Source organism: Ictalurus furcatus, chromosome 9, assembly GCF_023375685.1.
Source record: "Ictalurus furcatus strain D&B chromosome 9, Billie_1.0, whole genome shotgun sequence".
Lineage (NCBI taxonomy): Eukaryota > Metazoa > Chordata > Actinopteri > Siluriformes > Ictaluridae > Ictalurus > Ictalurus furcatus.
Window position 1 is genome coordinate 24,125,630 of NC_071263.1, and position 17,428 is coordinate 24,143,057.

Consider the following 17,428-nt stretch of genomic DNA (forward strand, 5'->3'; position numbering starts at 1 on the left):
TAAATTCTTTATTCCAATATTTTGAGATACTGGATTTTTGATGTCTAGGAGCTGTAAGAATTAATCATCAAAATAAAAAAGGCTTGAAATATTTTACTTTATGTGTAATGAATCTAGAATATATGAAAGTTCCACTTTTTGAATTAATGAACTTTTCCACGAAGTTCACTTTTTAAAAAAAATCCAGTACAGGATTTACAATACAGTGAAAAGTCATTAACAGTAAATTAGACTAAATTCAAATAAATAAAATCACTAAAGAAATAACAAAATAATAGTATGCCTTAATACTATTATTATTATTATTAGTAGTAGTAGTAATAGTAGTAGTAGCAGAAAATAAATGAATAAATTAATACTGTGTGTGTGTGTGTGTATATATATATATATATATATATATATATATATATATATATATATATACACACACACACACACAGTATTAATTTATTCATTTATTTTCTGCTACTACTACTACTACTACTAATAATAATAATAATAATAGTATATTTTTATTATTATATATAATAAAAATATATACATCATGCATATATATATATATATATATATATATATATATATATATATATATATATATATATATATATATATATGCATGATGTATACAGGTGGATTTAAGGTAACTGGCTACTTCATTTGTATAAGAATGAGCCCCAGGGGCCAATGAAGCTACTTGCTTTACCTGAGCATCACAGACCACCAGTTTTAGGCTAAAGCAGACCTCTTAACAAAGCAGACCATACTACATACGCAAACCAGATATACAATGACCAAAAAGATGCGAAAGCTATGTCAAAGTCCCAAAAGTCTATATGCCATGCTCTACTTAATGCATTTAAGCAATTTATACAAAACACACACTTCCCAAAGTCAACAGAATCTGTCTCTTGTGTGAAGCCTTTTCTTTTTGAGCTCCATAAAGTTACCTAGATAAATAGCATTCAGCTCTTCAAGGATTTGCATCAGCAGCTTCAACTTTCTTTAATAAATCTTTCCCTCAATGCTACATGCCCGTGAGATCTGTCTACTTTAAAAAGCCTTAACGCAAATTTCAATTAACATAGGGACTGTGTTCCTTTTAACATTTGAAAGGTTTGAACATGACAGAGTTGCTCTCTGAAATCCCCACAAATATTCAATTTCTAAAAAGATAGATCATTTATTAAGCTGACTTATTAAGATGCATGAGCTGGAAGCACAGTGCTGCAATTAGTTAACAGCGTATATTGTACATAACAGCTATAATTATGTTGTGCACTTTAACACTGATTTACAACTACTTACACAGAGTAATTAAGCCTGACGGATGTCAAATCCCATTTCTGATCAAACTAAAAATTATGCTGTAGGCAGAACCACAACAACATTTTAAACTCATATTGATAGACATCTGCAACATGCCAAATTTACAAATGCAATAGCTTCAAATTGATTTATCCAGATTAGTGCTTTCTCTATAGAATCTTGTCATGTCTGACATAATGTCAGAAACATTTTCTTAATTACATTTTGCTGAAGAAAATCCAGACTTCACAATATTGCACTGAATAATACATAGTGACTGACAGTCATTGATAATACACACTAGGGATTTAAAGGAATATGAATACATTATTCAGAATGAACATATATTATGAACAGATAATGTATCAATGTGGGTTTTTTTTTTTTTTTTTTGGACATACAAGTAGAAGTGTGCAACCTACAGTTGTTATTTGCAAAATTACCAATACATTATTTACTATTTTCTAATTATAATGATTTACTAATTAATTAATTTATGTCCCAGTTAATTTATAAACAGGTTCTAGGAAGTATTGGGTCTAAATGAGACAAATAACACCTGTTCAATATCAATTAATATAACACATTATTTCTAAATGTGCAAAATAAATAACAGTGCTCATTTGTGCAAATTAATACTATCAAAGGGCTAGAAATAAATTTGTGGAAGCCTGTTTCTTTAAAGACAACAATAAAATATATATATATATATAAGTCTTAACAATGAGAAGCTAAAAACCGACAGCCTTATTAACAGATGGCATATATAAATATAAATAAATATATAGATCATTTATAAATACCTTAAATACATTTATATATATATATATATATATTGTAGCAAAAAACCGGCTTCCATATTAATCTGATGCATGCTTTATAACATCATAGCTATATCTGTGCAGAAAAAAACTGTAGAAAAGCAAATTCCTACACATTGACAAAGGATTATTTTTTAGCCATATGACCAATTATTTCAGCACTTTTTAACCTCAGTATATAGTATGCTTATTGGCCACTGCAATAGGAACACCTGTACATGCAGATACAGGTTGTGGGCTCAGTGATTTGAGTCTCTCTTGTCTACACAGAATGGTGCAAAAAAAAAAAAAAGAATATTTCCAATGAGCAGCAGTTTTGCATGCAGGGATGCGTCACTGATAAAAAAAAATAAAAAATAAAAAAAAAAAGGTCAGATGAGAATGGCCAGGACGTCTCTAGCTCACAGAAAGGCTACAGTAACTCAAACAACTACTATTTACAACCGTGGTGAGCAGAAAACCATCTCAGAATGCACAGCAAGCTAAAACTTTAGATAGATATGCTACAACAGCAAAAGACCTCATTGGGTTCCACTTTTGCCAGCCAAGAACAGGAATCTGAGGTTACAGCGGGTATAGGTTCACTGAAATTGGAGTGTAGAAGATTGGAAAAAAAACATCGCCTGGTGTTTTTGTATGATGTTTCTGCTTGCTCAGTAGTCACTGCTGATTTAGTGGTTAGCATGTTTGCCTTGCACCTCCAGGGTTGGGGGTTTGATTCCCGCCTCCACCCTGTGTGGATGGATGGAATTTCCTCAGATTTAGTAGTTTTACCCACAGGATTTTCTAAGAAATGTTGGTCCATATTGCATTTCTTCATGTTGTCATTTAGGAACTTATTCTTTGTGAATAATACTCAAGACACTCTATAAATACACATGCAATCTATTAAATTGTGGAAGCAAATTATTATCCTTTGTCTTGGATCTTCGACTGATCAGAACCTGAAACTTTTATGTGGCACAACATTTTGTCCAGTGCACTTACTGGATAAAAATAAACATTGACTAGTCTTGTTTGAACTTGATGTGCTTGCATATTTCATAACTAATTCAGTTTGATGTCCAGGTTAGTGTATATGTAAATTTAGTCTCAGTGTACCGGTCAAACTTCCTCTCCTACTCCCATGTGACTCTAACTGGAATCATGCTGCAGGGACAGAATGAGGACAGCTACTGTAAGTCTGGGAACATAAATACCTGCACCCAGCACTGTTTGCAAATCTTCCAGCTTGCACATTAATGGCATGCAGTTGTGTGTCTGCATATACATCAAGAGTCTGTCCCATAGCATCTACTAATTTAAGCTTCTTGTACGGGTAATCAAATAAAATAAGGGAAACGTTTAAGTGCAATGCAACTTTCAGCTCCTCCAGTGGCAGTAAGGGCAGTGGCATCAATGCTGGAGGAAGCTGATTTGCATATGAAACGGTGGGATGCGGATGATGGCTCGTGGGAGTCCAGCCTTCTCAGCCGGAGGGTAGAGGGAGACAGGAAAGCTCATCCAGTGAGGAGTGGCTATTTACACTTCAAACATTATCATTACAAAAAAAAAAAAAAAAGAGCAAGTATGAAAAAGTTCTCTTGAATCATATTGTGCCACCTGGCCTTGACAAAACACCCACAATCCACAAAACTTTCACTTTGTGATGGCTGAAACTGATGACAATTTTATTTTGCTCATGCTCATCAAGTCTCCTGTGTCTCTAAGCAGACGGTGACTTGTCACTACTCATTTGACTAAATAGACCCATTACAGCCCACTGAGGCAAAGAAGGCAGATTTAGGGCACTATAAGAAGGGCACTTTTTATATATAAATATATATATATATTTGCAATTTTTGACACCTACCTCCTAACCCTAAAGGATTACATAAGAAACGGCTAATATATTTATTTAAGGTAAAGAATAATGGTCAGGTGATGGCACGATGTCTCAATTTCCATCATTAAATCATCATTAAGTAGTGCTCAGCTTTGCGATTCAGAGTGGTATGAATGAATATGGAGCTTCTGGCTCTTTTCCCAGACTCTGGCAGCCGGTGTCGTCCCGAACCCATCGGCTCTGCTGCCGCTGCCATTGAGTTCAACAGCAAGAAGTCAGCTTTGGCAGGGGTTACATGGGGAACTGAGGAAAAAATGTCACAAGAATTTCAATGTTCTCTTGATTGTATTTCAGGGTCAGCTATATAATATTTAAAATCACTGCAGATCCTCTTGAATTTGTCATGTTATTTGAATCTGTTTCAAATTGAGCAAATAATAGGAATTTCTTTGAGCCAGACAGAATGAAATGAGTAATAATGTACATTGTTATTGGACAGAAAAATGTATCATTGGATTTAAACCAAAAGTGGGTGTGGCCTAAACTTTTTTTTTCCATAGACTAGTAATTCTAAATTTCCTCAACATCAGTTACATTAAGCACATAATCGATTTGAAGCACAGATGTGTGCAGTACTGCTTTTTTGGTATTATGCATTATTTTTGTTTGAATCAGCCTGTGATATTTTCTAATGAATTTAGTTGGTTCTATTTCCCAAAATATAAACACTAGTAGTCTAATTTAAACCACCATGATCCTGACCAGGCAGTTACTAAGGATGAATGAATGAATGCTGTAAATTCATAACATGATAATGAAAACAGTCTATGATTTTTCCTGCAAGCTTCATATCTGACTGAACTCTCACTCTCATATGAACGTAGAAGCCTCCGACCTGTACAACTTCCTTTTTTTTGTTGTATCCCATGGGATCCAAGTCCTCAGATGCACATTTCTAATCTCTAACTTTTTAGCAAGCTTTCTTAAAATAAATAAATCATCAAATAACAAAATAAATAAATAAATAAAAATGATTGCCTTTGCAAGTAAGTAAGTAAATTAATAAATTATACACACACACACACACACACACACACACACACACACACATATATATATATATATATATATATTTTTTTTTTTTTTCTTCAAAAGGCAGACATGCAAGGCAAAGTCATAAATGGTATAACAGGCAAGGGTAAGGCGATCAAGAAACAGAAAATCAAAAATCTATCTATCTATCTATAAGTAGCCTGTTTTGCCTGCTGACACCTGTAGGAATAAACCTATATAAATGTGTATAACATATTTATGCTAGTAGCCATGAAGGGCTTATGTATCATGTAGCCCTGTTAACACTTCATTCAAGTAAATGATTACTATTTTTTTTTTTTAGAAAGGACATCTTATATTTGTTTTATAAAGGACATTGTGAATTTCCTTGGAAATCTGTTATAACTTTGGCAGTGGTGGCTCAATGGTTAAAGCTGTGGGTTACCCTTCAAGTTGGGGGTTCAAGCCCCAGCACTGTCAAGCTGCCACTGTTGCGCCCTTGAGCAAGGCCCTTAACCCTATCTGCTCCAGGGATGCCATATCGTGGATGACCCTGCACTCTGACTAACAAGGTTGGATATATGAAAAAAGAATTTCAGTGTGCTGTAATGTATATGTGACAAATAAAGTCTTCTTCTTCTTCCCTTCTGTGCCATGTTTTTCCCAAGTGTATTTATAGGGTCTTTATGTTCCCAGATAATAGCTGCAGGTCAAAGCCTATATGTCAGAGCCATAACATCCAGGATGAAGGAAGCAGAAGGTAGTAAATGGGTCTAATAGTATGCAGGAGATATACAAAGAGTCAAAGACTCTCCTCAGAGAGCTATTATAAAGTTTATATGCTGAATTGAATGTAAACCAGAGAGAGAAAGCAGTGAAAGTAACGTGTGATGCCAGCCTTGAGGGTTCTGCCAGATTGGTTAGTTTCTGTAATGGGGACCTTTAAGCTCAAAGGACTCCAACCTTCTACTTCACTCTTATATATTCCTCTGAGGAGGCATATGAGTCGTTTAAAGGTTTATGGAAGTGAATTATCGAGTTTTAAAAGTCTATAGCAGTCATATGGGTAGTCTATTAACCTTGGGACCTAAAAGCCAACAGCACTGTTCCTGTCCAAACAATCTGAAGTCATTCCATTCACACTGTCTCAGTGCTTGACCATAATGAAGCCATATCCATTATGTGGACCAATCAGAATCCTGGAAGGAATATGTAGATAATAATAAAGAAAAAGATGCACATGACAAGCAGTGACAATTATTTGACCTTGAGAAAAAATAAAGTGGCATTTTATTTCTTCTATTGGTTCATAATTGTATCACATAGGTTTAGATCTGGGACAAGTAAAGCCCCTGACCATAAACTGTGTGTATATTATGTATATTGTGCTAGATCCCATTATAGTGAAGGAAAAGCTGGAGCAAGGATACAAATCCCCTTGAGATAGGCTTACACTTGGCCTCCCACCCTCATCTATTCCACCAGTGTCTGCCTTAAGACATAATGTATGTAGAAGTAGTAAACATTTGCTGTGTTTTACACTAAGGTTCCAGAGAAATAGGGCAAGTCCTTCTCTAGCTGAGCTAGCAAAGTACTTTTGAACCTGAGGTGAAACTTCTTGTTGAAAACGTACAATGGTTGATGATGAACTTGCCCACACAATTACTGTTGGGTCACATCACAGCCATATATAGTACATGTGCAGTACATAGTGAGATGAAATGGTGTTTCTCCCAAACCGAAGGTGCAAGATACATATATGACATACACAGTGCTGACAGGATATATAGTGCCCTGCACTAATATTGGCACCCTTGGTAAATATGAGCAAAGAAGGCTGTGAAAAATTGTCTTTATTGTTTAACCTTTTGATATTTTGTTAAAAAAAAATCTATCTGCTCTCATGGATATCAAACAATTGCAAACACAACACAAGTTTATCCAAAAATATATCTTTGTTAAATATATGTGTGAAACAATTATTGCCACCCCTATGAATTCATATGAGAAAAATATATTTTAAGTGTATTCCAATTGATATTTAAAAATTTTTAATACACCTGGGAGACTAGGAACAGGATATTGTTCAACCATGACTTCATGCTTCACAGGGGTATAAATATGAGGTAACACATAGACCAAATCCCCTTAGTCATTCATAATAATCAGTAAGGCCAAGGAATATACCTGTGATTTGTGGCAAAAAGGTTGTTGAGCTTCACAAAATAGGAAGTGGCTATAAGAAAATAGCACAAGCATTGAATATGGCAATTTCCACCCATCCGGGCAATAATTAAGAAGTTCCAGTCAACTGGAAATGTTATGAATCAATCTGCAATTGGACGTGTGTCTATATCGTCTCAACGCACTGTGAAGAGGATGGTACGAGTGGCCAAAAAATTTCCATGGATCACAGCTGGAGAATTGCAGAAGTTAGTTGCATCTTGGGATCAGAAAGTCTCCAAAACTACAATCTGGAAGTCACCTACACCACAAGTTGTTTGGAATGTTTGGAATATAAGAAAAAAGCCTCTACTCTCATCTAAAAACAAACTCAAGCATCTTCATTTTGGCAAACACTACTGGAACTTCAAATGGGATCAGGTTCTATGGTCATATGAAACCAAAATGCATGCAGGGAGGCAGGCATGAATAGTGGGGGTGAATAAACAAAAGTGCAGTAGAGCCAAAAAACAACACCAAAACAAAACAAAAAAACCCCACCACTTTTAAACATGACTATAAGACATCACAGTAACCATAAGGTCCATGGCTGAGACTACACTGGACATTTAGTATAACGTATAGTGCCAGTGCAGTAATGGTTATGATAGTAACCTGAGAAGAATGGCATTTAAGGGATAGTGAAGTACTGTAATGAGTCATTATAGTCAAAGTGTCGGTGTGTTGTAAAGTCACTGCAAATTGTAATGAATAAAGCGACGTGTGCATCATTATTGATTTCAGTGAACTGTGCAGTGGGGTGGAGGGTGTTACTTAGTGGTGTGTGTGAATGGGGCAGAACAGTGTTCAAGAGTCTGACAGCCTGGGGGCTGAAGCTGTTATCCAGTCTGGCAGTCCTTGAAAGGATGCTACAGAACCTTCTACAGGTGCAAAGTGGCAAATAGGTGGTGGGAGGGGTGGGAGGTATCGTCCACAATGCTTCAAGCCTTGCGGATTCTGTGGGAGTTGAAAATGTCCTGAACAGAGGGTAGAGGCATGCCAATGATGCGTTCAGCTGTCAGCACTATCCTCTGTAGCATCTTGTGATTGGAGATTCCCAATTCCCAAACCAGAATGTGATGCAGTTGCTCAGGAAACTCTCTATGGTGCCTCTGAAGAATGTGGTGAGGATAGGTTGGGGGGATGTTTGTCTTCTACAGGCGACAGAGAAAATGCAGGCGCTGCTGGGCTGTCATGGCCAGGGAGCTGGTGTTGGTTGACAAGGTGAGGTCTTCCGTGATGTGAACACCAAGGAATGTGGTGTGGTGCTCATCAGTGTCTCCACTGGAGCCAATTTTGACTTAAGGATGTCCTGAAGTCAACAATCATCTCTTTTGTTTTACCAACATTTAGAGACAGATTGTCATTCTGGAATCAGACCATGAGCTGATCTACCTCCTCTGTGTATAATGTCTTGTCACTGTCAATGATGAGGCTGACCACTGTGGTGTCGTCATCAAACAAGACTATGTGGTTTGAGCTGATTTGGCATATTATTTCTCTTGTAGCAACAACTGGATGTGTTTACTGCTAATGAAGTGTCTCACTACTGGAAAGGAGAAATCCTTCATTTTGATTGTGCAAAGGTGCTTGACTAAATGATCAGCATTTTGGTCCTGTTGGTTTTCCTAATGTACTGTTGATTGCATCTCTTCCAGGAAAAAAAAAAAAATAATAAACACCTCCTCTGATGATCTAGGGCCTGTGATTTTAGTGGCCGTATTAATATATTTGCATGTAAAACATCTTGACTGGTTACATGCCTCAGTACCAGAGATTTTATTTCGCAGACCATTTAATTAGCTTCTGACATGGTTCCTTAAAAAAGGGATAAAAAATCCTTTGGATGATTTTGAGGGTTTCATGCATAATTTAAATATTTTAAAGCAACTGGATTTAAAAAATTGGAATCTTTTCCACTCTCTGGTGCTACATGCTATTGCAAGCCATTTTGTCCACGATTTAAGCTCATGACTGAAAGTGTCAAGTCAATATACATTCAGAGAGAATGTAAAGCTGCCTCCCAAAACCATAAAATGCAAACTACGTAGTATAGTAGTAATGTACTGTAGAAGTAAATAATAATGACACAAATTGTGTACTGACAAACTAATTAGTGAGGTAGTATGCAGTTTTGTATTTAGGACTCTCTGTATGTAATTATCTGCTTACATTGCCTCACTATTGGAGAACCACTGTGAGAACATTAGTGAGTATCAGTAAAAGAACAAAATTGGTTAATCTGGTATTGAAGATGGTTTGCACACCTCAAACACAGATAGACATAAGATAACTCTAGCTAGCTTTCTATAATACAGTGCAAAGAACAAAACAATTTGTAGGTTTATTGCCCAATCTTTGTTCTGATTTAATCAGTTTTCTATATATTTTCTTTCCTAACCACCCCAAGCTGGATAGTGTTAGCATGCTAGCAAGACAAAGCACAAACAACATAAACAGAGGGGAAGCAGATACCTTTGATGAAATACTCTTTCTACATATGATAGAATTTGAAATCCAAAAATACAGTGAAACAGAGAAACGCACAATCAGCTCTTGTTAGTCACAATTCTATCCTCGCTTTTATGAGAATAAATTGGCTGACTCTCATTTACTAGCTTCCTTCCAAACTAGAGAATAAATATATGCCTTACCTGTTCCGCAAGAAAACCCCTATCACTCCTGAATCCATTTTCTCTTATATTTTCAACCATGTCACTCACTCTGAATACCATTTGTCATTCTCTTATGCTTTCTCTCCACTGATTGGCTGCCATCTCTTGCCTGTCACTGTAATCAACCTTCTTTCATGCCTAGAGTTGTAGAGTGATGACATCTGATGCATTATTTTTCTATTTTAAACAACAACTACAAAAATCCTATGGACTGTAGCTTTAAATATAGTGTAATTTCAAGCACTACCACTAGCAGTGTATTAACTCCCATTAGTTACTGAAAAGAGGCGCAAATAAGTAGCAACATAAATGCACCATAATACAGATGAGTTCAATTTATTCAAATTAAAAGGATGCAGTATATAATTTGATCTCTTCTGTATGACCACACAATAACCTGGTGATTGCTAAAACAACATAATTACACTATATTAGAATATTATTTAATATCTGCATTTACACACAGTAGATTGCAGGTTGTGCATGAAGTTTAAGATTCCCCTGGAAGGCAGTCATTGATTTTGAATGAACTCTTTGGGAAATATACAAACTTCTTGAATCACACATGGGTTTAGAAAAACTAATTTTAAAGGTCTTAAGGGTTTAGTGATATATCATTAAGGCTTAAAAATGAATTTAGAGGCATTAATTCCACATTCTTGGATAAGCAACTTAATCATTAGAGGGATCTAATATATGAAGATTAGATTTAATAGAGAAATAAAACCACATGCAGTAAACAGAATACATATTCTCACTAGAGTCTTACTATGTTAACTCATGAACACAGTACCACACACATTTGCTACTCCCCATTCCATCCTTATTCTAACAGTGGACATCATTGAGACATAAGCATTAATGCAGGATTCTGCCTTTAACAGAATCAAATATACTTTCTATTTTTGACCTTTGACGTTAAGTTCTCAGTGGGGATTTTATGATTCTGTCTCTAAATACTGTTGCATTTGTGTGTCCGCTGCTGGGAATAAACGTCAAGTTAATCTTGTGACACAGAATTCCGCAGTGAGGCCACATCTTAGTTGCTGAGGTGCTGAGGTGTTCTGCGCTTTGTGGTGCATATAATTCTTGATGTGAGAACAGCCTCCAGGGGTTTCCATTTACATATATACTTAATTTTGCCTGTCTTTTGCCTATTTTGCAATATTGTGAATCATCTGAATCATGCTATAGTGTAGAAAGTTAACTGGAAGCTTTCCCAGTTTCCCGGAACTTTACAGACTACAGTTTTGTTGGAGAGACACATTTGAGAAGCATATTAGGTGGCATTTAAGCCCTTATTTAAACTCAGTTCATGCATATGAGTGATTCCTTTGGGGGCATGGTGGCTCAGTGGTTAGCACGTTTGCCTTGTCTTGCCTTGGGGGTTGGGGTTTCAATTCCCTCCACCCTGTGTGTGGAGTTTGCATGTTCTACCTGTGCTTCGGGGGTACTTTGGTTTCCCCAGTCCAAAGACATGTGTTGTAGGCTGACTGGCATTTCCAAATTGTCTGTAGTGTGTGTGTGAATGTGCCCTGTGATGGGTTGGCCCCAGGGTCATCCAGGGTGTCCTACACCTTGTGCCCCGAGATCCCTGGGATAGGCTCCAGGCTCCCTGCTACCTTAAGCAATACAGAAAATGGATGGATGGATGGATGGATGGATGGATAGAGTGATTCCATAACTAGGGCGTGATTTAGCCCCTGTAACTCTTAATTTTTTTATTTTTTTTTAGCATTTTCAACAATGAATCTAAGGAAATATGCATTTAATCATTAAAAAAAAAAAACATGTTAAATAATCTCAGGCAACAGTTTCTCATTTTACAAGCATCCACTGCTGAAAATGGCTGCATTTTGCTCATGGATAACCATGCTAATGACATGAAGACATTAAGCATATTTTAATTATTTACTAATACCTTTTTTTACTACTTTGCTCATCAGTGACCGCTGATACACATTATCATTAAAAATTAAGAAAAAAACGAATATGCAAACTTATTTTTCATCTTCCATGATCTTCAGGAAATTCAGATGATGCAAATTCCTGTTGAACACGACTGTGGAATATTCCAAATATTTCACAGGGGTGAATATGTTCAGGTAAGACAGCTAAATGAATGTAATTATTATATTTTTTCTTCCATATCTTATAATGGATTTTGAATGTGAAATGTTAACATTGAAGTATGAACATAGAACAAATATTTAAATGTAAAAATGTAGTTACAGTGGGCTGTAACAGGAAAAATGGGGCAATTTGCCTATGTGTAAAATGTAATTTACCTTACCGTTAGTGTTATATCAACAGGACACATATGGCACCACAATTGTAGAATCACCAATCAAGTATCTTCATTTAAAAAAAAAAAAACAACAACAAACAAACAAACAAAAAAAAACTGCACATCCATCTATCTACGTTTCCAACAAGAGCACTTTCAAGGAATGTGAAATTTTTGGAGATTTTTTCTTTTTCTTTTTTTTCTTCTGTAGCTGTATTACATCACCATTATGTGACTAAAACAAACAGTATACCAAGACATCATAATGTTTTAACATAAATCAGTCAGGAAAGTGCCAAAATCTGTTGGAAGAAGGCATTTTTACCTGTTGCAAGTGTTATGAATTCCTATGACTATACTGCCCTTAATAATATGAATGTGAGAAACAAATACTGAATGTAAGATGTAAAGCATGTAAACACCCGAGCTCAAAGAAGTAAATGTGATATTAGTTTATCTTTTGTCTGGATGCAAATACAGGGTTCAGTTCAACAAAATTAGGACACACAAACCTAATGAGCTAGCCAGTAATCAGAATCATGAATGAGGCAAATAGTTGATCTACAAATGGGCTCATTATGATCCCTGAAATGTATTAAATATAGAGGAAACAAATGAGAGTTTTGTGTATAATGTGAGCAGTAAAACTAGTAATATCTTGGTCAAATCTAGCAAATATGTCACGTATTAATGTGCAATGTGACAAGTATAACTATCTCATAGAAAGAGCAAATATAAGACATGTCCAGGAAAAAAAAAAATAGTTGTGATGCACTTGGACTGGAAAGTCTTTTGCCCTGTTCAGTGCATTAAGTGAAATATGGCCAAAATAGAGAGATGAGAGCATACAAAGAGACTGCAACTCAGCTGAGCTATTTTTGCCAGCTTTTTCTTCTATTTTTCACTGTGTGCACTGAGCTGCGTGCCCCTTTGGGGAGGAGGGATGTGGAGTAGGCGGGAAACTGCTGCTGACTACAAATGAGAACAGCAGCCTTCACTCTGATCCCATCAGCGACAATCTATAAACACACTTTTCCCTAGACACAGAACTGTAACATGTAATGAAGGACATGATACTCGCTTCTACAATGCACATGATAGCGTACATTAATGAAGAATTATGTAGTGTAGTTTACATGCCATAACAAATTATAAAAGAAGTAGAAAGAGGAGATGGTTTAGACTAAAACCAGAGCATTGAACCCTGCTTCATGAGACTTAACACTGTGTCTTCCTTTTACACACCTACATTCAAGGCATTAAGCAGGCAAGTGTGTGGTACACATACCAACATAGTTACTAGGTAGAAATACTGTATGTATATTCACCCTATAATACAACATGCATAAACAGGCAATAATTAGATTGATACCTTAAAGTATATGCAAGTTATCCCGGCTAAAATGCCAGTTTAATTGTCGATATAATTTAAAACATTATTGACAATATAATTTAACATTCTTTTACCTGCTGCCTATTTTGTATTTAGCATTTTGCCAAACCTAAAATGTCACACTTGAAAAGCAGAATCAGGGGTCTCATTTATCAATCACATGTACACAGTTTTGTATGTATAAAATGACCATTAAATCAGTCTTTTATTGGGAAGTTGTATACCATATGTGGCTATTTGGAGTGGTTCATTATGCAAATGTGTTATTTTGTGCATATAGCCCTAAAATCACCCTTTCAATGGGAAGATGTTTACCATATATGACAATTTGGTTCTTTATCTTTATTTTTATCAAAATCACCCTTTTAAAGGCATCATATAATGATTTTTAAATGTTTTTATACATTCATTATTTTGATTATTGGGTGCAATAGAATAGGTTAACATGCTCAAACATGTTCAAAAAAGTCATTATTTGTCATATATTGTACATTATTGCAGTACCTCTATTCCCAGGCTGCCTGAAACACTCCGATTTCTTCAAAGCCTCTCCTTCCGAAAAGCCCAGAGTACTCCGATTGGCCAGCTGATCCACTGCATTGTGATTGGCCAAAAACCTCAAGCATTTGTCAGAAATGTAATGCCCGCTGGGTCAGCCTCCAAAGCTTCTAAAGCAATTCTAGGCTCCTAAGCAACATGTCGCTTTTATCATATCAGTTTGAGCCAAAGTCAGATTTAGAAAATGAGAGTGATCAAGCAGAACCAACTTTGCATAATAAACTGTTATAATATAAATATAAACCGTTTCAAGATACAATCACAACAGCAGCTACGATCAACGTGCCTGTCAGACCATCAACATACAAACAAACACTTACAATACTGAGGCAACTTAGAAAACTTTATCTAGCATGTTAGCAGAGGTCTACAACTGATCCCTGGGCCACAACACAAAACTCTGCATTTGAACAGTAAATAGCAGATACTTCATATTTACAGGTTCTGATTCAGAAGTGCAAGATTGTCTGAGCAAAGTGGGAATTGCCCCACTTTTCAGGAGTAGCCTTTGTGTCCAGCCTGCCATGTACTCTCCCAGGTTCAGGAAGCTGTCCTTCATTAAATGCACTGTGTACAAGCAAACATTTGGGGTGTACTGCTCAGGAACAGCGTTATAAATAAACAGTAAACAATGAATCCTAATTTCATCTGTTTTTGGAAGGCTAAACAAAGGGGTTTTGCTTTCACACCAAAACACACAGCATCTCCATGACATGGCGCCTGAATTCACTGAAGCCTCACCTTGTTTCTTCATACCTGCCTTTGGGCAGGATTATGCTAATAGTGCACGCTGTGACCTAGACGATTGAGGAAGTAATATCTGGACTTCGAACTACGCATTAGATAAACTACATCCCTTTGGGGGAGTCTATGAGCTTTGTGTCTTTGCAGATCTTATACATGCACAAACAGATACATTACATAACCAAACAAAAGGAAAACATTAAAAATCATCATATAACTCCTTTAAAGAGAAGACGTTTACCACCTGTGCTTCTTTATATAAATGTGCATATAGCCCTAAAATCACCCTTTTAGAGGGAAGATGTTTACCATATGTGCCAATTTGGGTGGTTCTTCATGTAACTGGGGTGTTTTTGTGGGTATAACCCTAAAATCACCCTTTTAAAGGGCAGATGATTACCATATGTCGTGATGTGGGGCAGTTCATTATATGCTGTAAATGGGCTGTTTTTGTGCATATAGCCTTGCAAATCATAATTTTTAAAGGAAGATGTTTACCATATATGGCCCTGCTTAAAGTAAATGAGGTGTTTTTTTGCATATATCTCTAAAATCACCCTTTTATAGGGACATTGTGTATTATATATGACTATTTGATGTGTTTCTGGTTCTGCAGTACCTGCACATTTGAGTGTTTTTCCTGCTCTCACAGTTGATTTAACAAATCAGCTAATTATCAATTGAAGTGGTTGTGTTAGAGAACAGAAAACACAAAAATGTGCAGAACAGGGGGTTATCAAAGACCAGGGTTGGGAATATGTGCCATATCGAAATGGTTCTCAAGTAAAACTTTTTTTGTAGAAATCTAAGAATCTTTAAATATATAAAGAAGGCCTTGTAGAAACCATACTGTGATTTTTTTGTCATATAGCCACATCTATAAGACTCCATGGATTTATATATAAGAATTACAGTGACAGTAAATCTAATTTAAAATAGACTGCCCTTTCAGGTTTTGCAAAATGAATGATATTTTTTGTTCTTAATACCAAGGACAGTACTGGAATGATGGAACAGAATTCTTCAAAAGATACAATTTACATCATTTTCATTCTCATCAAACCATTTAGTGACCCTTGCGCACTGTGGAGAGGGGCAGGGTCAAACTGGAAGAGACCATTCCCATAAGGATAGACATGTTTCATCATAGGATAAAGGTGATCAGTCAGCAGTACTGATTTGGAGTGGCACTTTACTCCAATGGCACAAGTGGATTTTTCCTTCAGTATATCACCTGACCGTATACATATAGCTTCAACCCTATAGAGGGTTACAACTTTACGGCTCAATATCTTAAAATCTTAGAACTATTAGAGAAAACATTATAAATGTTATAAATGCATTTCTTTGACCTGGAATCCACATTCCATGAAACATCTTTAAAATGGCTGCTTACAGTTGTGCCACATCTGACCCATCATATGCTTGATAGCTCACAGTATATGACCACATCTACCTGACTATTACACCCATTTGTGGGCCTTTCCCAAATTTTTGCTAAAAAAAAAAAGGAAGCACACAATTGTGTAGTTTGTCTTTGTATGCTGTAGCTTCTTGCCCAACATCAGTACCTGAACTCACTTATGCTCTTGTGGCTGAATGCACACAAATACCCACAGTTCCAAAATCTAGTGAAAGTCTTGCTTTCACATGTGTGAAACACATGTGCATGCTGTTTTGCAACTGCATAACAGAAGCCAATCCAACAAAAAATGCAAAAGCTAAAGTGAAAAAAGTAAAACAAGTGCACTGAATAAGCCATTTCTGATTGAATTGTGAGTTCTGACCATTTCAGATTCATGATTCAGATAGTGAACACAATACAGCTTGAGTAGAAGTTTGGGATGCTGGGAAACTCACCCTGTAATGTGGGGGGGTTCAGTGGTCAGAAGAACCAGTGGTGGTTGGTCCCTCTCAATGAGCCATACTTTGTAGCGCCCTTTTTGCCTGGGGTGCAGAAACACAGTCACCTCCAACCCACAAGGTCGATAGATAGAACGAAGCCATGGACTGAGAACCCATGGTCCGCCCACAGCCGAGCCGTTCACTAACACAAAGCGACCTGAAAATAAAATAGCAAAAAGTTAAATGAATGCATCTATTAATAAAAGCCTTTCAGAACAGATTTTCTTTTTATTTGTAAAGGATCTGTGTTTGCTCTGGGCATCTCAAGAGAATGCCTCACTCTGGACTACTGGTGACTCCAAATATGAAACCTGGAGCTCAATCACCAAAATTTGCACACAGAGCCGAAGACATGACTGGGGGGGAAATGACAACACCAAAAAAAAAAAACCTGTAAGAAAGAAATAATGAAAGAGATGGGGAGAAATCAAAGCTCTCTTTGTGGGCTTTGATTTGCAACCCTCTCTCTCTCTCTTTCTCTATCGCTCTCTCACTCTCTCTCTCTCTCTCTCTCTCCCTCCCTCCCTCTCCGATATATTCAGCTCCTTCAGTCAGTAACTGCTTTACAGAAAGTGGGGGAAAGAAGAAAAGCAAAAGGCCAGCAAGGCCTTCTTTTGAAGATAAGAGAAATAGAAACAT

General features: G+C 36.5%; 1 protein-coding gene across 1 annotated transcript in view; it reads right to left on the bottom strand.

The window, feature by feature from the left end:
- Positions 1–17,428, bottom strand: part of alk (ALK receptor tyrosine kinase) — a 226,464-nt gene that overhangs the window by 141,560 nt on the left and 67,476 nt on the right. Inside the window, exon 2 of the mRNA XM_053632582.1 lies at positions 16,745–16,946. Coding sequence (XP_053488557.1) covers positions 16,745–16,946 — 202 coding nt within the window. The remainder of the gene's footprint in view (positions 1–16,744; positions 16,947–17,428) is intronic.